The 22645-nt window shown below is 45.0% G+C and overlaps 1 protein-coding gene across 1 annotated transcript in view; it reads left to right on the top strand.

Moving 5' to 3' along the window:
- Window positions 1-22645, top strand: part of LOC115542902 (serine/threonine-protein kinase WNK1-like) — a 102752-nt gene that overhangs the window by 654 nt on the left and 79453 nt on the right. The window contains 2 exon segments of the mRNA XM_030355394.1: window positions 1-168; window positions 1762-3358. The exon segment at window positions 1-168 is cut by the window's left edge and continues 654 nt beyond it. Of these exon segments, the coding sequence (XP_030211254.1) occupies window positions 2429-3358 (930 nt within the window). The 5' untranslated portion in view covers window positions 1-168; window positions 1762-2428.

Below are 22645 nucleotides of genomic sequence, written 5' to 3'. Positions count from 1 at the left end.
AAATAGCCCGTATTCTCAACGAAACAACTGTGGCTGGGATGTGGCGCACTGCATATCGAATCGGATATTTCTAGGAGGACCCGACCGGAGGGTCCATCACTAAAACCGACCGGAGGGGACCGGTCCGATGTGGACAGCCTCGACCATGGCCCCGCACTGATGTGAGAGGTAACTCCTGTTTAAGGCCAATAACGTGCGCTGGCGGCTTCGTCCGTACTTGCGTTCTGCCTGTGGGCAAAGCGAGCTAGTGGTGCTGGGAATCAGCTGCAGTGCTCGGGGTTTCGAAGTCGCAGGAGTTTCTAGGCGAGCCGTTCCGTTCGGATCCCGTTCATTAATTCGTTCGTGTTCGCTTCGGTGTTGAGATTTTGTCACCGACGCTGTGACTTTTCCAGTGTGTATTACAGTGGCTGCTGGTTAATTATTTATTAGCGACGCGGCATCCTTTTATCATGCTTTAAACACGCATACATAACCGAACAGGAACATTACGATGTAGTGTAAAGTAAACCCCTATCAATATTCAAATCTATATTCTAGTCTATAACCTTCCGCACGCAGAGCTCGAGCCGATCCTCGTAGCCCGCGTGCACTGAAGGGGCCAACTGCCAACTAGCGAGTCATTTTATATGAACTAGACTTTAATATAACTGCACATAACCCCCCCCCCCCTATAACTCCACTGAGTCTAGTTGAAATGCTTACTTAATGTGCTTTGTCTTTTCTAGAAATTACGTTTTATATAAATAATAATGAAAGTGAGCTATCGCTATAAACAACGCGAAGGCATTCAGCGTAGCTACCTAAACCTAGGTAAGCTAACTTTACTCACACACACACACACACACACACACACACACACACACACACACACACACACACACACACACACACACACACACACACACACACACACGTATGCTCTATGGGACTGGGAGGCATTGGTTGTAGCAGGCTAACGTCGTAAATCTTATAGAAACTGTGACTGTAGTGAACTTGTGTGTTAAAGGTTGATGTGAATGATGCGAGGCGAAGAAGGCTCTCTTTAAACCGCTCTCGGTCGATGACTAAGCGTACAGATGTGACGCATCTGATATGGAGCGGTGAGATTCTTGTGGTGTCGATAAAAGTCGGGAAAGCTTCTTATGATTTCTTGTTTAGTCATCATTTATATAAATCAACACTACAGCGCATGTTCCATTAACATAACACCTAACCCCGGATGGGGCTGTGGTTTGAGCCTTATTACCTCTCCTTTTCTCATGCCATGTCACAGAAGGGCATGGAGTGCTCTCATCTCGGGTGACTCCAGCTGTGGTGACTTTGAGCTAATTTTAGAAGAGTAATTAAGAGCTCTCTAGACAATCATTGCACTAACTACGCACTTCTGAAATGTAGAGGAGTTTTTTTCAGTAGACTATCTTCCTACTAGTGCTTGGAACAATGACGATAATTAAGTGTTAACGATGACACACAATAGCTAAATTAGTTTGTTACAATGTTGAGGTTTAGGTATTGTGGTTAAAGTATTTGTGAAACGACAAGCATGGGGTATCAGTATAAATGTGCCGTTGCATACTGTGAGGGGGGGGTTGAATAATCAAGTAGAGCCCGCTGTGTCATTGCTTGATCCAACGTGCATTCCCTCCACACTTTGTAGCACACCCTATCTCTGCTGAAGGATGGCCCTGCCACACAGGTTTTGTTTAAGAAAAGCTTTCTTTCCCCACTTAACTCACTTTCTCCTTTTATTTTCTCTTCTAGTAACTAGAACCTGAGAAGGCCAGGTCAGGGCCCAAGGAGGCCTCTGCAGTCCCCTCTCGGGCCAAACCAGACTGAAGAGCCCTCCAGTAAATCGTACCCTGGGTCAGGAATTAGTCTGGCTGGTTTCCGCTGGCTGCTGATTTCCAGAGCTTCAAGTTCCCTCACAACTGGATCGGAACAAAATCGAGTCTTATCAGGGGACCGGGAGATAGCTTTTCTCGACCAGATCTCCAGTTCTCCTTTCCATGTTAGTCTGTCTCTGGATGTTGCAGGCAGCAGGATGGACGTGGGCGTTGAGTGGACAGTTGGTGTCTTTTTGAAGGGCACTCCCCTCCCCTCCTTCGACTGCCCCTCTTCCCTGGTCTCCAAGGGAAAGCCCCTTCCTCTCTCTAGGGGCCAGGCTGCCCCCGAGCAATACAGAAAAGGGCCCCATAAAAACTCTAGCTTTTTTGTTGACTGAACAACGTTCTTGCAGACATACGGTTGGGTCTACCCCCTCGCTGCCAGCATCGGTCACCTGATGTTTATGTGTCCCGCCCCGCCCTTTGGTATCACATTGGAAGTTGGAATTCTCTCTTGATAAAGAACAACCATCTGAGAAAGGTTTACACGCGTACACTGTTTACATATCGCCGCTTCTCCCCCCCACTGACAACCTCCTCCGAAAATGTCTCAGAGCACTAGTGGAAGCAGAGCGGCGAAAGTCCTCCCCCATACCCCCCCCAGCCCCGGCTCCTCCCCCGACTCCTCCCCCAGCCTGTCCCCCCAGACGCCCACTCAGAATGTGAACGGCTCGGCCAGCTCGGACACGTACGTGGCAGACACGCCCGGCGGCCAACCCGAGGTGCGACGCCGGCGCCACACCATGGACCGAGACTCCAAGACGGCGGAGCACCGCTTCTTCCGCCGTAGCGTCATCTGTGACTCCAACGCCACGGCCTTGGACCTGCCTAGCAAGGCGGCGGTGATCCTCACCTCCCCCCCGGACTGTGAACACTCCGTCTGCCTCTTCCCCCCCCTGCCCCGCTGGCCTGTGGCGGAAGAGGCTAAGGTGGGCTGGACGCCCGGAGCTCCCTGTTTACAAACGACAGCCCTCGCCGCCCGCCCCGGCGGAGATGCCGCTCAGGCGCTCCCTGCACAGCCGAGCCCCGGTAGTGATGCTACCGCGGCGGGCATCGGTATCACCGCGAGTAGCATTACCGCCGACGCTAGCGCAGCTGATTGCGCCAAAGCAGAGCTGTCCCAGGCCCTGCTGGATGAGAAGGATGCTGAGAAACAACCCTGTGTGACAGCGCCCCCCGGAGTAGCGGAGGGGAAGTGCGAGGAGGCCAACAGTGGAAAGGGCCCCGAGGCCGGGGGGGTCGGGAGCGTCAGCAGCCCGCTGGAGGAGGAGCAGGCCAAGGCCCGGGCCGAGGCCAGGGAGGCTGAGAAACGGGTGCAGGACGACATCGAGGAGGTGGAGACAAAGGCGGTGGGGACCTCGACGGACGGACGCTTCCTGAAGTTTGACATTGAACTGGGCCGAGGGTCCTTCAAGACGGTGTACAAGGGACTGGATACGGAGACCACTGTGGAGGTGGCTTGGTGTGAACTACAGGTAGGTTAAGCTGCACAACACACTCCTTCTGAGGTTAACTAACCCTAACCCTCTGAGATCATTAGTACTAATCAGAAAATAACCCATCTCTAAGTGGTGGTCCTTTTTATTAAAGATGACAACGCGTGACCTCTAGGTCATTAGCTGGTTCCCCTTCTTGAGCTTTTTTCGGCTTCACATTTTAGGATCTCCAAAAAACGAAGTCAACATGTCAACATGAGAGGCTCTTTGCCTACTTCCTGTTCCGTTTCACCCCGTTTGGCCGCATCGACATGCTCAGTAGCTCCAAGGGTAGCAAGGCTGACTGTTAAACCGAGTGCCACAGGAAACCAGTGCATGCCCTGTGAAGCATCTCTGTATGTATCAAGGACTTAGCAAATCAGTCATGTTGAGCTGGCGTTGGCCTTCACAAGTGAGGCAGGAAACCGGATGGCGGCCCCGAAGACGGGGGGCGGCCGCCTCGTCTACTGCTGCAGCTCCTGCAGCTAGCTGGTCGCGTTGAGCATCGTGCACGGCAGGAAGACGAATGGGTCCCTGTCGGTGCACGTGCACATTGTTGTTGTTGCAAAGCACTGTGCGAATGAATCGGCTAGAGGTGTGTGTGTGTGTGTGTGTGTGTGTGTGTGTGTGTGTGTGTGTGTGTGTGTGTGTGTGTGTGTGTGTGTGTGTGTGTGTGTGTGTGTGTGTGTGTGTGTGTGTGTGTGTGTGTGTGTGTGTGTGTGGGGGCTGGGAGACCGAAAGAGATAGAGAGGGGTCAGTTGAGAAGGTGGAGATACTGAGACCAGACTAATGATCGCTGCTGGTCATATGACATTCTGGGTACTGGGGCTGAAGTTCCATTGGAAATAACTCGGTATTCCCATGTGGAGCTGCTTCACTATTGAAGGTTACGAGGGCAGAAATATACAACAAACAAGATAGACAACCGGAATTGAACCGGAAAAATGTGCCTTATTTTTTCAGAGTTTAATAACAACCAATTTTTTACTGTAAAGAAAGACCTGAGGAAGAGGTCTTTTGTATTTTGTAGGGAGCCGAATAGGAAGTTATTCATTTGCACATTATAACTAGTCCACCCTCCTTAAGTAAATCAGATAAAAACTGTTCAGTGGGATGCCATGTGTGGCCTGTTTGATCCTGCTGGTGGCATGTCTCTCTTTTTCTCACCCTATGTCCGTCTCTCTCTTTCTATCCTTTAATCATTTTTCTTGATCTCTCTCGCCTTCTCCCTCTCTATCTTTCTCTCGCTCTCTCACTCGCTCTCGGTTGGTCCATATCACAAGATGCTCAAATTCTTACATCCTTTTTAATTGAGGAAGGCTGAATGCTTCACAAAGTTTTCCAAAAATGCTCTTCGTCTTTATTTGCTCTCTGTACCTCCATTGCATACACAGTTTGGTTCCCTTTTCTTTTACTCTCTCTTTCAGTCATTCTGCAGAGCTAGCTGAAATCTACAGGAAACCCTTTTTTACAAGTTTGGCTTTCTTTATTGCAAACTGCGGTTCTTTTTTTTTAACTATCCCCACTATCTTTTTTTGTAGTATTTATTATTTTTGCTTTAATCTATCCATGCTTTGTGTGTGTGTGTGTGTGTGTGTGTGTGTGTGTGTGTGTGTGTGTGTGTGTGTGTGTGTGTGTGTGTGTGTGTGTGTGTGTGTGTGTGTGTGTGTGTGTGTGTGTGTTTAATCTTGTGTTTGAGGTTGAGAGAAAATGAAATATTTATAATATGCACCAATCACCTGACTTCCAACCATCGGGACAAGGGCATAAGTGTTCTACTTTAATTTGTTAAAATTGTTTACTCAGCAGTTAAAATCATATGCACCTTGAAGACATGAAGTCACACTTTACCAATTCATCAATTCACCTCAGATTATACTGCATATAATTAGATTGTTTTTCTGTCAGCCAGTCAATCGATGATGGGCACGTAGAACAATTTGACAGTGAAAGGGTGTGTTCCAGGCTTAATGTTACAAACCACAGGGGATCTCACAAGGGGTTTAAACTCTCTCTATAGCTCTCTCTCTTTCTGTTTCTGTCTCTATTTTCTCTTTTTCTCTCACGCTTCGTTTGGTGGCAAAAGATAGTGTGGATTTTGATTTCAGTCAAGTTATTTCTAGATACATTTCCAGCCACTGATGTTTTTTTTGTGTTAAAATGGGGTATATCACACACTTGTGAACCGCTTTATTTGCCTTGCTCAAGGGCCAGATAAGATAAGTGGTCAGGGCTTGGTTAAGGTGGGAGGTATTTGGTTTTGTACTGCTGTTTTCAACCAGGAAGTTAGACCCCTGTCTTAATACTCTAGTCTTGCAGCCTCCAGACACATTCATGTTATTATTCTTTTGCGCTCGTAGATGTATCCATTTATTTATACGTTACAAAACTGCAGCAGTGCTAAAACACTGCTTGCCTGTTTCTGACTGACTGGATAATGTAATCATCAGAAAAGCACTAGATAAATTCCTCATACATTATAGGAATGTCAAAACTGTATATGGTTAATATTATGTAACTATTGTATTCTATAGTGATGAAATGTACATAGAGATAAGCAGTTAGGTGTGTGTGTGTGTGTGTGTGTGTGTGTGTGTGTGTGTGTGTGTGTGTGTGTGTGTGTGTGTGTGTGTGTGTGTGTGTGTGTGTGTGTGTGTGTGTGTGTGTGTGTGTGTGTGGTGCAGGGCACATGTATGTATGGGTGTGTGACAATCAAAGTTAGCTAAGCAAAGGCATGTGGTCGAATAAAAATCCAGGACCCCACACACACACACACACACACACACACACACACCAACTCTGTCTCTTTGTCAGGGAGCCATTCCTTGGCCAACACCAGACAGACTTCTACTCCTCACCTTTGACCCAACACGGATGAACTCTGACCTTTACTCCCCCCTCTACCACCAAGCTCCCAACCCCTGCGTCTCCCTCCTTGTGAGACGGAGCTCCACCTCCTCCCCCTTGCCCCCCCGATTTCTCACTCTCATCTTAACCACGTACCTTCAGCTTGTGCCATGGGATAATACCCTGTGTGTTAGCATGCGCTAACAGCATGCGCTAACACACAGGTGTTTACAATATGTTTCATATATCAGCTCTCATCAACAACAATAAGAGTGTGAATGTGCTCCCAGCTAGTTGGGTGTTTCCGTCTAACGTCCGGGCAGATGAGCCTGGCCGTGCCCCCTCCCGTCAGACTGGGTGGTGGGGGTCGAGGGAGCCTGGGTCAATCTCTCCCGCCTTCTGTCATCCATCATCCTTCCATTGTTTGGAACAAAGTACCATTATATAAAAGATACTGGTTGATCTCCTCATGTCATCTTTGCTGCCCGCAAAACACTTAATCTACGTGGACCTCCTCTCAGTTGTAGGACATAATGTCTGCTTCCCTGTAACCCTTGACCCCACACCATCCCACTCCCCTTACTTCCACCTTTCCCCCCAAAAATGTGTTGCCTTTAACGCCAGAGATGAATGTACACAGACCCACACCTCTCTCACTCTTTCAGAGCCAAGAAACTAAAACAACCCAGGTCATGACAAACGCTGTTACAAATATACTACCCAGAGTCAATTTTATACACGGGGTATAGCTGCAATGACTTCCAGACGGTCCCTTCCCTAACAGCTCCTTAGTTTCCCTGCCCCCCCCGTGTGTGTGTGTGTGTGTGTGTGTGTGTGTGTGTGTGTGTGTGTGTGTGTGTGTGTGTGTGTGTGTGTGTGTGTGTGTGTGTGTGTGTGTGTGTGTGAAGCGCAGCCTTTCCTTTCCTTGGGATGTCCTTTGGCTTTTGTTTTAAGAAGCAGATTGCAGCAGTGTTGACCAGATTGTTTGCATTCGATTGCAGTATTTGTTCAGTAACATGAATTGTTTTGAGAAGAGCTGCAGTTGTGTGGAAGTGTAGCTACTGCGCATATGGATAAGAATATGAATATACAGCAGTTTGAGGCTGTCAGATATTAGTCTTTGTAATGGATACTTCTCAAAATATGGGCTGCTGATCCATGTTTTATATATTATAAGAAATGTAATTATTAACGGTTAAGCTTTTCCGAGCTTTGCTGATCCTCTATGTCAGCGGGTGATCATTTTAATGTTTTTCTCATTTCAAATGAATCCACAACCAACCTGAACACTGACATGGGTAAAAAACGCCTGAAGTGAATTAGTTGAGGAGGAGGATGTGCTTGGGCAGTTTTGGAATGGAGATGGTATGGCCCGCCCCCGCCCATGTAAGCTATCCTTAAGGTAACCCTAATGCATGGTATGGCTAAGAAGAGGTCAGACGATAAATATTACTGACATCTTTGAATGCCACCATGGACAAACTGTTTGAGGTAATCTTTAAGTTGTCGCTTGGACTGGAGAAGGGGGTGACGGGAAAAGGTGGAATGTCTAAATGGACTCGAGGAAAGATTTGGAGAAGGGGGAGACGGAGGGAGCGAGAAAGCATCAAGATAAAGGAGGAGAAGGAAGATGAGGGGGGGAGTGAATGAAAAAGGTCAAGATGAAATGGGGGCAAAGAGCAGGGGTCTCATTTATAACCGTTGCGTACGCACAAAACGGGGCTGAAATTGGCGTACGTGACTTTTCACGCCAAGGTTGTGATCTATAAAAAACCAACTTGACGGGAAAATGTGCGCAGCCCTAAGCAAACTCTGACCCATGCGTACGCATGGTTTGGAGGAAAAGGAGAATTGGCGACACAGACGGTGTGGTGGTGAACTGAAGTCAGACCGAAGAATTGCAGAGTGAGATGAACGATTATGTTTTATCATCGCCCTTCATCAATTTAATTTCAACCCGTATCATGCGTTAAATCCTAATCAGAATAATTTAAGTCCACTGCGTTATTTCTCAGTTATAACTCCAGAAATATCTCCTTAGAATAGAAATAAAAAGAAATTCTCTATATTTAATCCCGTCACTCCATACTGTCCACTGACGGCGCGACTGCATGGAATAAAGCATCTGTCCAACATGTGTCAATAACATAATATTTTTATGTGACACTGTAAACACATGATCGAATGTCAATTAAATCCCAAGTGTGAAAAACCAAGCCACACTCATCACAATCGTTGTCCGTTACTCTTGATGCTTTTCATGACAAATCAGGCATTAAAAAGGGGTTATGTTCAAGAACATTTTACGTGGGTAATTACAAACTGATTATCCAAGGCGTTCTCGTCAGTCTTATTACCGTAACCCTATAAATACAGAGGTGAGCGCCGTGGTAATGCTGCACCATATGGCACTTCTGGCGGACCATGCAAATGGCAGGATTCGGAGGGAGAGGGTATTTAGGGACCATAACGATTTATTGGTAGGCTAGATAAAAATATGTAACTATGTCAGACCACTTCTTTTTTTAATTCTGGGACAGTGCGCTCCGTGCTACTGACAGAGTTCACTGCTGCAGCAACATGTTGCCACTCACTCTGCTTTTTGTTGTTGGCGATCCCAATCCCGTGACCGCCGAACAAAACTACCTTTCGGGCCTCCATCTCACCCACAAGTGTCTCCACTTCAACCTCCGTGAAATTTCGCTTTTTTGATTTTCTCAGTACTTCTGCCATTGTTTCCAACAAGACATAATACCGGCATCTGAGTCTGTTTTATATGCAGATCGCATTCATGAGGTCATTTGCATTGACCATTTATGCTTAAAAAGGGGCGTGTAGAGGGCGGAACGTGAAGCTGATTCAGCTGCGCACAATTGTAGTCAGTATGTGATTTATAAAGCAAAGATTGCGTACAGGTGTGCGTACGCAGTGTTTTATAAATCTGAATATTTTTTGGCGCACGCAAAACTTGGCTTCTGGGCGTACGCACATTTTTAGTAACGATCCTACGCACAGTTTTATAAATGAGACCCCAGAGCTTTAGGGGCAGAGGGGAACTGTGCGCGTGCATGTGCGCCTGTGCATGTGCGCGTGTGTCTGTGTGTTTGACCTCGGCTCCCTTGCTCCGTTTGGAATCCATAGACCTTGACGTTTCTCTCAACAGTAACACGAGGCAGATTAGTGCCCCCAAACCGCGGGTCGCCAGCGCAGGGCTCCAACACAACTGAACTAATTCAGGTTCTCAGTTCTGAGAAAGAGCTGACACTCATCTCACACGTTCTTGTGTGAAACTTGTTCTCGTAAATGTTTTAAATATTGCCGAAATGAATGTCCTTCCTCATGAGCAGTGGTTATGTTAATGTGCACCATGGGCTCACACTGCAGTAAGATGAGGAAGTCATTTCCGACGGACTCGACTACTTAGAAGCTTTTCCTGTATTTCAGACATTGTATAATGTAATACTTAAGGTTGAATCCATACTTGTGTCATGTAACGGGCTGGTCGTTTGTATCCTTCGTTTGTATCTTTCTTGTTCTTGGTTTCCTATCCCTGCAATTTCAAAGTCTTTTCTTTCTTTACCTTATTCTTACCTTTTTTTTCTCTCGCTCTCGCTCTCGCTCTCGCTCTCTCTCTTATATATATATATATATATAGATAGATAGATAGATATAGATATATCAGTCTTTCTCATTGTTGATGACCAGCTGTGGTTAACAGAGGAAGGGAGCCACAGAGGCTGGCACTTCCTTAAATGTAAAAAGAGTGTGTGTTTGTGCATAGAGTAAAGTCACATGGTTCATCAACGGAATGGCACTATCATATTCTGCATTAAAGAAATAACAATATATGGCCCAGATTATTCAATAAGACCATAAGTATAGCTAATTATTTAGATATAACCCTACAGGATTCATCAGCCTGATTAGTAGAGCGAGGCAGAAAGGATGCACTGAACTAATGTGTGTGTGTGTGTGTGTGTGTGTGTGTGTGTGTGTGTGTGTGTGTGTGTGTGTGTGTGTGTGTGTGTGTGTGTGTGTGTGTGTGTGTGTGTGTGTGTGTGTGTGTGGTGATGGGGACAGATGCTGTACGTCCTGCTGACTAACCCATGATGACATGTCCCAGTATGTTGGTGTCCGCTTCCGCTCCACTCTGTCTGTTTATTTCTCGCCAATTCTCATTCATGCTCTCACTCACTCACTCACTCACTCACTCACTCACTCACTCACTCACTCACTCATTTCAACGCAGTGTTAATCTCCTCACACTCATTCTGAGTCCAGGAGATCTTGTTCATCTGATATTCTTTTTCTGTTCAAACACAATAGCAAAAATGACTTTACGCTTTCGCCTATTTCAAATCCAAATTCAAAAATAGCTTATACAGTAGCACACACACACACACACACACACACACACACACACACACACACACACACACACACACACACACACACACACACACACAGTGGATACTGATTAGAGCAAAGAGGGTTATTTTACAATACTCTGATTGTCTACAGAATTCATTTCCTGGAAAATCAGGGGCTACCATTGGCTGACAGCTGCAAATCAGAGGTCATGTACTGCGTCACACTGACACATGCCAGGAAGCATGAATCCAACGGGGTTTTCACTTCTTAGAGGCTGATTGGATAGCAATATACAGACAAAGTGTAGGATTTCAAAGAGGCAAAAATGCTTGAGATCAAAGTTTGTGTACAACAAATCCTATGGAGCCTACTTTTTGCCGAAGTGGTCAAACCTCCATTAAAGCTGCTTTCATTTGTCCTTCAGTTAAAGCTGCGTTAATTGTTCATTCAGCAACGATAAAGGCTAAAAAGCGGAAAGATTATGAATATCCAGTCCATTGTACTATTAAACTCTACATATTGTCAAACCACTCATGTGTAGAAGACGGCATTCAGTTGTGAATGGATCTTTTCTAGTTGTGAGCTCAATTTAACATGGTCATATTTTCACCTATTTAGCAAAGCATACCACGAAATCACTGCTGCAAAAGTCAAAACAAAAGCATGAGGTAGATGCATATCGTTTTGGTGTACATGGTATGATTTTGTCTTTGCTTCATCTATATCGTCTCTTCCTGTGTACTTGGGGAAGTGTTTGTGCGAGAGAGTAATGGAAAGAGAGAGAGTTTGAGAGATGTATCGTCTAAAAAAGGGTTGAGACTCTGAATTGGCTTTCATCTGCATCAGCGTAAACTGACCTGGGCTCCATCAACCAGAAGGTGTGTGTGTGTGTGTGTGTGTGTGTGTGTGTGTGTGTGTGTGTGTGTGTGTGTGTGTGTGTGTGTGTGTGTGTGTGTGTGTGTGTGTGTGTGTGTGTGTGTGTGTGTGTGTGTGTGTGTGTGTGCACATCTCTACAATTTAAATAGTGTGTGTGTATGAGTGTGGGAGGGAGGTAGAGAAAGACAGGATGTGTGGGAGGGAGAAAAATAAGTAAGCAGTAAAGGGGGTGTGAGTGGGGGTGTGTGATTGGGGGTGTGTGAGTGGGGGGTGGATTGAAAGATAGGCTGAATGTGTATGTATTTGAGAGGAAGAGAAATACATTCTGTGTCTGTGTATTGAGCGGGGGGGGAAGGGTGTGTCTGTCTGTTTGGGGGTTTTAGAGGGAGAAAAAGACAGTGTGTGTGTGTGGGGGGGGGGGGGGGGGGGGGGTGGGATACCCTGTCTCATTGTATACCTCCTACATTTCTGACATTCCACAGGCAAGATGTCATTCTTTACTAGAGGACACTGTGAGGAGTTGCCTAACTCTCTCTCTCTGTCTCTGTCTCTCTGTGTGTGTGTGTTCCCTCTATCTTGCTATTTTTTACCTCTATTTCTAGGAGTTGAACCCAGGTACACCTGAAACATGTCTGTCAACATATGATTGGGAGAGAGACAGAGAGAGAACTGTGCTGACCTAAGACTGCGACTCATCGTCTTTTCAGTCTCACTCCATCCACCCCTCCTCTTTTGTCTGTCTCTCTTCAGGGTCTCCCCTCTCTCTCTCCCTCTCTCTGGTTACACGATGTTTCCCTTTCTTCAGCCTCTGTGGCCTTAACTAATTCCTCTGGGAACAAGAGAGAAAGGAGGGAGGGTGAGAGATGGGTGAGAGAATTTCTGTTCTATAAATAGCAGAACACAGTGTCATTTACTCTGTCATAACTGGAGCAAACTGAAAAAAAGAGGTGTGTGTGTGTGCCTGTTTCTTTTTGTTAGTCTGCACTTTGAGGACTTTCTGCAAATATGTTTAGTTGCTGAAATAGATATCACACTAGGATGATATTCATTTTTCATGGTGTTCTGTGTGTCTATAATTTCAGTGTCATTTCAGAAGTTTCAGTTCACACTTTGGTTTTGGTCCAAACCTTTGTTACAAGTGGAATTCTTACTCATAGTGCTATCTCCAAGCATCCAAGTCATTCATGGATAAAAGTAAATCCCATTTTTCACACTGTTCTCTCATAAGCACCAGTAATGGGAACCTATGACCCGCTAAATGTTCCTCTTAGTACCCTTTTCAATCCAGATTTGAGTGGTAATTAGGGCCCTATGAAATCCGCGATAACGAAAACGCGGACGGAATCACGGAATTGGACAATAAAAACGGAATCAACTGATAATTTTTTTTATTATTATTATTTTTTTATTATTTTATTAAGCAGGAAAGTATTAAAAGTAACAAAGTTACAATTTAAAACGGGCCTGTCTTAGTAAAATAACTGATTTCCAGCAGGTTCCTGTTCTTCAGCATGCAACAGGGACAAGGCACATCAGACGTCACATTTACAATATGCAGTGGAATGCAGCGGAATTCGCCATTATTTTGGTGAAATTCAATTTCGAGGGAAAAGGGAAACAACACAGGTGACATTAACGTCACTGAATGTTTAGCAGTCACTCGCACAACAATGTTAAAAAAAAATCCCCGGTCCACCATGCAAACAATAGGTCCCGCTCCTAACAAGAAGCCGAAGAAGAAGTTGAAGCGCCCGTAATTCGGTTCTAACCCCAAATTCAGAGCCGAAAAATATCCAAAACACTTCTATCACTCAGGTGTTTTGTAGAATATGTCAACATACTATCGATTTGGAAACGCAAAGATACGTGCGATGACCACTTGAAGTCCAAAATCCATATGAAAAACAATGAACGCCGTAGCCCGGGCACGCCCCTTCAAACAACAATTTGAGTTTATAAAAAAAGAGTTTATAAGCACTTTAATATTTATGTCATGTTTTTATTTGAAGCACTAAAAACAGTGCAATGTTGTGATGTTTTAATAAATAGTCTTCTATCTGATTAAATTGTATTCGTTCGCACTTATTTGACACTCGTTCTGATGATTTTAAGTGTAACGGAATTAATGAAAATTAAAACGGAAAAAACGGAATTTGGAAAAAAATAAAACGGAATTTGGAAAAAAATAAAACGGATTTCATATGGCCCTAGGTAATGGTCACTGCTTGCCCTGGGTACTAAACCCAATGGCAGTAATCTGACTCATCAAAGTAGAGTCCAATGGAAGCCTTACTTCATGCAAACAGGCAGACAGAAACAATCCTTCAACAAGCAGGAATAACCCAACTGACCTGGGAACTTAAACCATTGGAACACAGATGAACACAATTACTAATTAAAGGTGCAGGGGGCAGGATTTAGTGGCACATAGTGGTGAGGCTGCAGAATGTAACCAATACCCCCAGCCCTGTTCATAAGGGCCGAAATACATTGGAAATGGGAGAAAATATGACACAAAAATGTGGTTGCTGTAGCATGAGGTGACTAACTATTTGAGAAGGTGTACTTTTGAAATATCCTTCTGACTTTCCTAACCTTCTCAGAAAGCGACAGCCTCAATAGCAGTCGGGGTGAACTTGGAGGGTGTGTATCTCTGAAAGTCAGCCGGGTCGCTCATCTGATGACATCTGTCACCGGGAGGCGGGAATTTTAACCTGTCAATCATCATGAGGCTTATATTCTTTTGGTTCTATAATTCATAATTTGACCCCATATCGCAAGGGCACAGCCCTCCTTAAGGGCACTCCTAAACATACTTGTTTTACATTTTGTTCAACTGTAAGCAACTATTTGCTCTGACAAGTTGCTAGTTATGTGTTACATAAATTCAAACTCACTCACTCACATGTCTAATATATGTTAAAAAAAGATTTCTGGCCAGTATGAAAAAGGCAGACCAACCACAACCATTAATCTGATATGAGGCGGGATAATTAAGAAGTGCAGGGGCGTTGCTAATAGCAACAGGTGGCTGCCGCTGTAGAGCGCTCTATCGAGACGGTGTTAAACAAACTGGACGGTACACTTTCATTAAAGAAGAACAAACTGCTGCATTGAAAGCTTTTGTTGGGAAGAACGATATTTTTCGTCGCTCCGTGCTGTGTCATCCTTTTCCTTGCTATGATTGGTTGAGGGCCCATCCAATTGCATACAGAGGCATTTTGGTCTGTGTCTGTTGGTGACAAAAAATGGACGGAGAGGTTCCAGACTAATTACAGTTTGTCTGGTCATGCCAGGGTGACAGAACAGGCCCTGTTGAGATTGTAGATTGGTGATTCAGGCAGGGTATCATCAAGCATGATTCTAAGCCAATAACAGTTTTAGATGATAATGGTGGCTCTTAGAATGAGGACATAAAAGTTCAGCGCTCTTTCTTTTCTCTCCATCAACATTCATTCTCTTTTTCACCCTTCATCTTTACACACACACACACACACACACACACACACACACACACACACACACACACACACACACACACACACACACACACACACACACACACACACACACACAAGACACACACACGTAGTGACAAAGCTGGGTTGAGGGAGAGGTCAGTCTTGTTCTCTTGTTCTTGTCCTGCCGTTTTTGTCTGCAGTTATCTATCCATTGTGCTCGAGGTGATTTAAAGCTCCACTACTGTCAACTTGGCGTTGGCTGAAATGCTACTAGGGCAGTAGAGAAAGAGCATGACCAGGTGAAGAGACAGGTTGAGGCGCAGAGCCCTCACAAGAGCACATTACCTAGAGGCACAGTCTCTGCTCTGATTGGTGAAACAGTGGTGGATGTTTTGTGCAGATTAATGACCAGACCTTAAGGGTACCTTGGTGTCTGTGTCTGTGTGTGTGTGTGCATGCATCTTAATCAGAGAGTGTACCTTGGTATGTCTGAAAGCAACATCAAGATTAGATGCAAAAAAACCTGACTTGATGTGTTGAGTGAGCAGGAGAGCTCCAAACACAGCTGAATGTGTAGCAAATCCAATTAGTCAGCACATCCTTCGTCAATGTGTTGACATGTGTGTGACAGCGGGTGTTTCAGTATTCGGTTATTGAGTTTTGTCAGTGAATCCATATAGACTTTGATCTAAATGAATGGACAACTGGGACGGAGATACACCGAATCAGAGCGAGCGGGGCTGTTGGCACGAGCGCTACGGCGTTGCTCTGTTTAACTTAGGAGCTTGCATATTTGATCATTTAATCATTAAGTCATTTCAAGGAGTTGGACTCAAAAGGGAAGCAGCAGTGAGAGATGATAGGTAGAGAGATACCTTGTGTGTAAGAGAGACGGAGTGAAAGATGCAGCGTTCGGGTAGAGGGAGAACCAATGCTTTTGAAGGTAATGGACTGTGTGTCCCCTGTGGTCTGACAGTAAGCCCATTCAACCTCCAGCACTCAAGGCATTGTCTGCTTTATTGACTATTCAATTTCCAACTGATCTTGTGCCCCAAAGCCCAGGAGCGGAGTTGGTCCATTACAGAAGCAGCACAATGCTGTGGACAATGTTAGGCCCATACAGCACTTCACAACGGACTCAACTTAAACAGCTCCAGATGGTGGAATTTAAAACCCTGGAAGAAATAATTTTAAACGTTGAGTAATACTAAATTGATGTTGTCTTAATGGACGCTATTCAGGGGAACATCGACTACTGCAGCCCCTTTAACTGAATCTGGCACTTTCCTTTTTGCGTAAAAAACGAATTTGGACCAAACTGGAGGAATTATCAGAATATGGATTGTTAGGTTAACTACACGATGTGATGAGTAAGTGGAAAAAATTCAGATTCAATTGGGATTCCTTTTGTTTACTGTATTGTTGAATTCTTTATAGAATATTTCAGTAGAACAAACACCCTTTGTGTTGTTGGTGTGCACCATCCACAGGGGCTATTTGTCATATCTACATACTTAAGCCTCCTGGGCACTAAGTATTTACACACCGATGCTAAATGGAAAGCACGAACTGTACAGTCTTTGAGTGTGGAGATCTCCGTGCAATGGGGCTGTGTGATCTCTAGCCATGTGGCTTTTGTTTGCAGGAGAACCGGTTAGGTTGTTGATGTTTGTTTCAGAGAACAGTTCTTCAGTGTGTGGGGCTGCACATGTGTAAGGAGTGCATGCTGGTCCATGTATCTTCATCAGTTGGTTTGTGTGCGCGTTTCTTTACTGTATGTTTGTTTGTGCGTAGTACACATTACGTACACCACAATGTCAAACACAAAAGATAGAGACGGAGACACTTTACAGAGGTGCAAAATGAGGTGCTTAATGCGGTACTTATGAGGCCCAGATACAGCATGAAGGACACTGTTGAAGATCATGGTTTATCTGAAACGGCCCCTAAAGTGGTTCTTATGAGGCCCAAATACAGCATACATGAAGGACACTGTTGAAGATCATGGTTTATCTGAAATGGTTACTGTAGTATAACCTGTATTCAGAAGCAATAACTCATGACTAGTCGAGTCCTCCTGTCCAAGTTCCGAACTTCAGTTTTGCAGTTGACAGGTAAGCTAAATAAAACGTCACAGCTGACTTGAAGATTAGCCAAACTCAAACTATTTCCTGTGTAATGCGTAGCTTTGCCATTGTGTTACATACGTCATATTGTGTTACATATGTCATATTGTGTTACATATGTCATATTCCCCTCAGCAAGGCATGTTTATGAGGGAGCTGTGGGGGAAGTCGTCTTTCAACATCACTGTCAAATGTCTTGCACCAACAAAAGCTATTGTGGTCATCCAAACTTCCCTAGAATTGCAGTTTGACTCAGCGTTGGCACTTACACAAGGAAGGCAGGTAAGCAATATCCAAAGGACTGCACCAACGTTTTTGAGATCGTTGGAGGCTGAAGAGGAGAGAAAATGTGGTTCCGCCTGAATGAAGTCATAGCGTTCACGGTGCAATCGCACACCTACTCGGAGAGCAGAAGGTTTGGAGGTCCCCTTGAGCAATGTCACAGCGTCAGGGGAGTGGGAGTCACCTCAGAACTTCCACTGCTGGGTTGAACATGCAGATCGGGCAACACTGTGGTGGAGGCCGTTGGGCTGATCAGATTCTAGCACCCAACAAACAGCAAAGGGAGAAGGAACTCTATGGGGAGGTACCTTTCGTCTGTAGGGGATGGATTGAGCACCGAAAAAGCGGGTATACCTGAACCAGTATTCTTTGAAGGTGTTGAGGGAAACAAAGGAATATATATTTATATAAATATTTCAAATATTTAAGGAAAGCATACAAGTTCAATTACAGTTGGCAATGACAGCGTTGCCATTCAAAGTATTCCAATAAACTAGTGTACTTGTGTGTGACAATAGTGTGCTTTCAATATATACTCGTAAATACAGCCCATCCCATGCTTTCTGTCTGTGTTCTCGTTGTGTCAGACAGTTAGGCACACCTGTTAGGACACACACACACACACACACACACACACACACACACACACACACACACACACACACACACACACACACACACACACACACACACACACACACACACACACACCTGTAAATAGACAAACATGCATGATTGCACACACCCACACACTGTATCAGTAACAACAGGAAGGATGCAGGATCCCCTTCCTGTCTACTTTTATAATCTTGTTTTTTCAACCATGTGATCTCATTAGTTTGGGCTTCTGTAGCCTTCGTCCGTCCTCGAAAAGACCATCGTCCGCCCTCCGTGGTGCCTCAGCCTAGCGGCCAGACTCCATCTTTCAGCACTGCCCTTTATACTCGTATCGATCTCACACACCATCTTAGTCTCTGTCTCTGTCTCTCTCTCTCTCTCTCTCTCTCTCTCTCTCTCTCTCTCTCTCTCTCTCTCTCTCTCTCTCTCTCTCTCTCTCTCTCTCTTCTCTCTTCTCTCTCTCCAAAAAAGCTTTATTTGCATGAGAAATTTGCATTGCCGAAGCAGGTCAACAATAAAATAAACAGCATTATAGAATAAAAAGGTCAGGTATATAGTATAATAAGTATAAACGTTAAATATAAAATATCTATATGTTATACTATAAAAAGTAAAATGTGCAATATTATAAAAATTACTAAAATTGCAGTATCTCGTATGAACATAAAATAAAGATACACTCTAAATACACACTATTTACATTATGGAGGATGTGTGCAATAGTGCAATTATTGTTTGAAGAGTGAGTCCAGGGGTATTAGTCTATGGGGAGTTTGAGGTCCTTCTCATCACAGGTGACAAATCTTGCTGCTGTGTTCGCACATTGTTGTACTTCTCCCAACAGGTATGGCAGTTTGTGAGCATCTGGAGTGTCTTTGAAGTCCTTGCATGCCTTTGTAATCCATGGGAAGTGTGTGTTCCTGATGTCTTCGTATGACCGGCAGTTAGTCAGAAAGTGCAGTTCTGTCTCTAGTTGGTTGTGTGTGCAGTGGGAGCACAGTCTGTCTTCTCTTGGGAGCCAGGTCTGTCTGTGGCGTCCCTTCTCGATGGCCAGGCTGTGTTCGCTGAGTCTGTATCTGGTCAAGGATTTCCTCAGTTTTGCGTCGGTCACGGTGGTCAGGTATTCTGCCATGGTGTAGTCTCTGTTAAGGGACAAATAGCATGCCAATTTACTCTGGTTTTTGGTTGACTTTTTCCAATGTGCCAAATACTTTTATTTTTGTTTTCTTATAATTTGGTTTTGCCTGATATGTGGGTTCTGTCTCTGTCTCTGTCTCTGTCTCTCTCTGTCTATAAATAACACTCATTCCAGGCCAATTTCTTTCTTCACGCTCTGAAAATAGTTGGGCATATTAATTTGTTGGTGTTGAAATGTAGTCTATTATTATAATGTGCCTTATGGCAACTCAAAGCCGTCTCTATGGCAGAACAGGTGACAGGGCGAGATCGGAAAATAAAGGCTTGGCCCAAAGGATTCGGTCGTGGATATGGTCAGAGGCCACCAGCTTCTTAGAAAGGAAGAGGTGAAGAAGCAGGTTTAGGGAAGATTCCTTCCTGGGGCTTCTCGAGTGAACTCAGAGTAGAACAATGTCCTTTGTGACACTGTGTCATTGCAATTTGTTCCTAGTCCTCTTTCTTCCCTACTTTTCCACAGCACCAAACCTACGTTCCCCCAGAAATTAGAATAAATAATATCTCGCTAAACGGGCAGCTGTCGTCATGGATACGAGGCGTGATCTCTTTCATCTCCATTGGCCCCGTGATGTCGTCACCATGGAAGCCGCACTCCGTGGGGCGTGGCCGGTAGTCCCGCGTCACTCGGGGCGGCCATTAAACCCTCAGCTGGTAACAAGAGGCAAGAGCATAGGGACACCGTGAGCTGGTATTAGTAATGGGACAATCGGTGTATGGTCCTTTTGCTCATTTATGCAAAGTTAGCTAATCACAGTTTCAGACAGCTTCTGTCACCACTGCTGAACAATGTGTTTCAATGTGTTTAGTGGTTCAGATCATACAACCAACATTTTGAAATGTGCTCATCGCTAAGGTAGAAGAGGTTTGGGGTTTGAAGGCAGTCCCAGCCCTGAACATGGTCAAAGCTCAGGGGGTTATCGTCTGAGTCATGGAGGATCTTCTGCCAATATGTTTTGCATCATAGTGTACTTTTCGGCCATTCCTGAGCAGCATGCTGTCACAATGCCGTCTTCATTCATACCTTTACACATTTTTGAATGATAACAAAAAACAAGGATTCACATTCTTTTGGGTCATTGCCTAGGGTTTCTGTTTGAGAAACCAGGTTCTGGTTGTGTGTGTAGTGACATGCCTGCCTGCAGGCCTATGCCAAATGTGTCATTCATGTGAAAGCTTTGTTATCAGAAGTCAAATCTATTGAACATTGCAAGCCGCTGCTGGCATGAAATCAGTCCCATTTACATTTCTTATCGGGACCTTTGCACACAAGCACACACATACCGTAGGTCCATGTTTGTATAGACGTGACACCAGGTAAGGTAGGAGAAGAAGCATATCACCCCCCCCATAACTCTATTTTAACTGTAGTTTTACGTCAGTTCAAACACATTTTTCTGTGTGTGTGTGTGTGTGTGTGTGTGTGTGTGTGTGTGTGTGGGCCTGCAGCTGCAGTGCATTTGTATGTGTTTGTGTGAGCGCCTGCAGCTCTAGCCTAGTCATTTCAGTTTTCCTTTTACCTGTGCAACATGGTTTCAACAACGGTTTCCTCATTTGAATATAAGCAACTCACTGTCTTGTCTTTTCTGTTTTGGAACTGGTTCTTGTCAGTGTGTACGTTCAGATAATTATTTGGCAGATCTCTGTAAGCCTCTGTTTTTGCCGATGTCTCTATTTGGGACCTGTTGCTGAACTGACATTCAATGTAAATGTAGGAATCATGCATACGTTTTCTCGACTTTTCCTTCGCTTTTTTGTGCCAAGTATTCCATACTGCTCATTTTAACCTGATTTGCTAAACAAGGTTGACTTTTCTGTACACTTTAAAGATACTGTTTGTTAAGTCCGACTAATAGCCCAGTGGTTTCTGTTGACTGACCCCAGTGGGGGCTGGTGGCCTAATCGATTCATCCCTCCCTCTAAGAGGCAGCAAGACTTGGTTTGAAAAAGCCAAATTGTAGACTTCTAACCCTAACCCTATAGCCAAGAACAAGCCGTGTGTGCTGTTCCAGGACGTATGGGGTACGGGGTAGGGAGGGCGTCGGGACAGGCCCAGAGCCTGTCACTTTCTGTTTGGTTAAGTAATAAAAGTCCAATTCAGTTCCCGCAGTATGATGGCGACCGAGCTATTCCACAGCACTAAGTGAAGCTTATTGCAGCAAGATGTACTTTGGGATCATTTCCATTCTTTCATAGCTTGTGGAGATGACCTCATGCAGCTCTTAGGTGATCATCAGAAGTGTGCAGAGCAGCCTAATATTCTGACATTATGCACTGTGTGTCCATCCTGAAAGGGGTTGGCCACTGACCTCTGCTGAAGAGGTTTTCAGTAGATGTTGCGGATCAAAGAATAGCTGTGTTGTAGTGTGTGATAATCCCTAAGGCCCAAACTGTGGATATGCTGATACCCACCTATGGTGTTCATTTGTCACATGACTTGCATGTTGACAAGTTGCATGAAGGGGTTCAGTGTCATATGCTGCATGGTTCTTTGTCCAGGCAACCACATAGAAATAACCCTTTTAAGGGGAGGCCAAAACAGTTAGTACAAAATACAAAAATGTTTGCTTGGAGATAAAGCATATTTAAATAACATACCTAACCGCGTGACCCGTTATTTTGCCTGAGTTCAGGTGCCAGCGTGACACGCACAGAAACACAAAGAGCTCGCACCCGGCTTTTACTGAAGGTCAAATGTTTATTTCCATTTTCCGTTCTAACCCTTTCCATGTATCTGTCACATGGCAGCTCCATTGTTTCTTGCAGAACCCTTTGACAGCTGACTGTTGGAACACAATCTGTATGCTCTGTTCTTCAAGGGATCTTATGGCGCGTTCCCACTGCAGGGTGCAGTACGGTTCGGTTCGCAAAGGTGCGGCACGGATTGCGTTTCCACCGCCAAAAGTGGGCGTGACCCGAAATGAGCCATACTCGTTTTGCCCTCGTCTTCAGTACTCCTCTGTTGGGGTACTGAGACAAATTCGAGCTACACACGCCCTCCGTTGATTGGTCGACAGAATCGTCACTTCCGGGCGACGTGGGGATAAAAACAAACAAACAGTAGCCTCGAGATATTATTCTTTACAAAGAACATGTCCCATAAAACGCCTGCATTCTTGGGGAGGAAGACGTGCAGAGGGAGCTTGATGGATACACTGTGGCTACACTGTGTCGCGCTGCTATGATGTCACGATGCTTACGTAGCTGCCGCGGCGATCGACATCCGGCCTACCATAAAGGGTACTGTCGGCGTGGAAACGTGACCTCGGAAATGAGCTGGGCTATACCGCCCCCTCCCTACTGGACTGGGGCGAACCGAACCGTACCGCACTCTGCAGTGGAAACGCGGCATAAATCAATGTAGGCTCACTTTATGCTGACTAAAACACACATGCATGCTTAATGGGGATGTGGGATGGGCGTGATGAAGGCCTATTTTTTGCCCCGGTTTTAAGGAAACTTTAGCGAGGGCAGTAACTCAACGGCCCTCCCCACCATCAGTGTAAAAAAAAACC

Source organism: Gadus morhua, chromosome 4, assembly GCF_902167405.1.
Source record: "Gadus morhua chromosome 4, gadMor3.0, whole genome shotgun sequence".
NCBI lineage: Eukaryota > Metazoa > Chordata > Actinopteri > Gadiformes > Gadidae > Gadus > Gadus morhua.
This window is presented reverse-complemented; position numbering and strand designations above follow the sequence as displayed.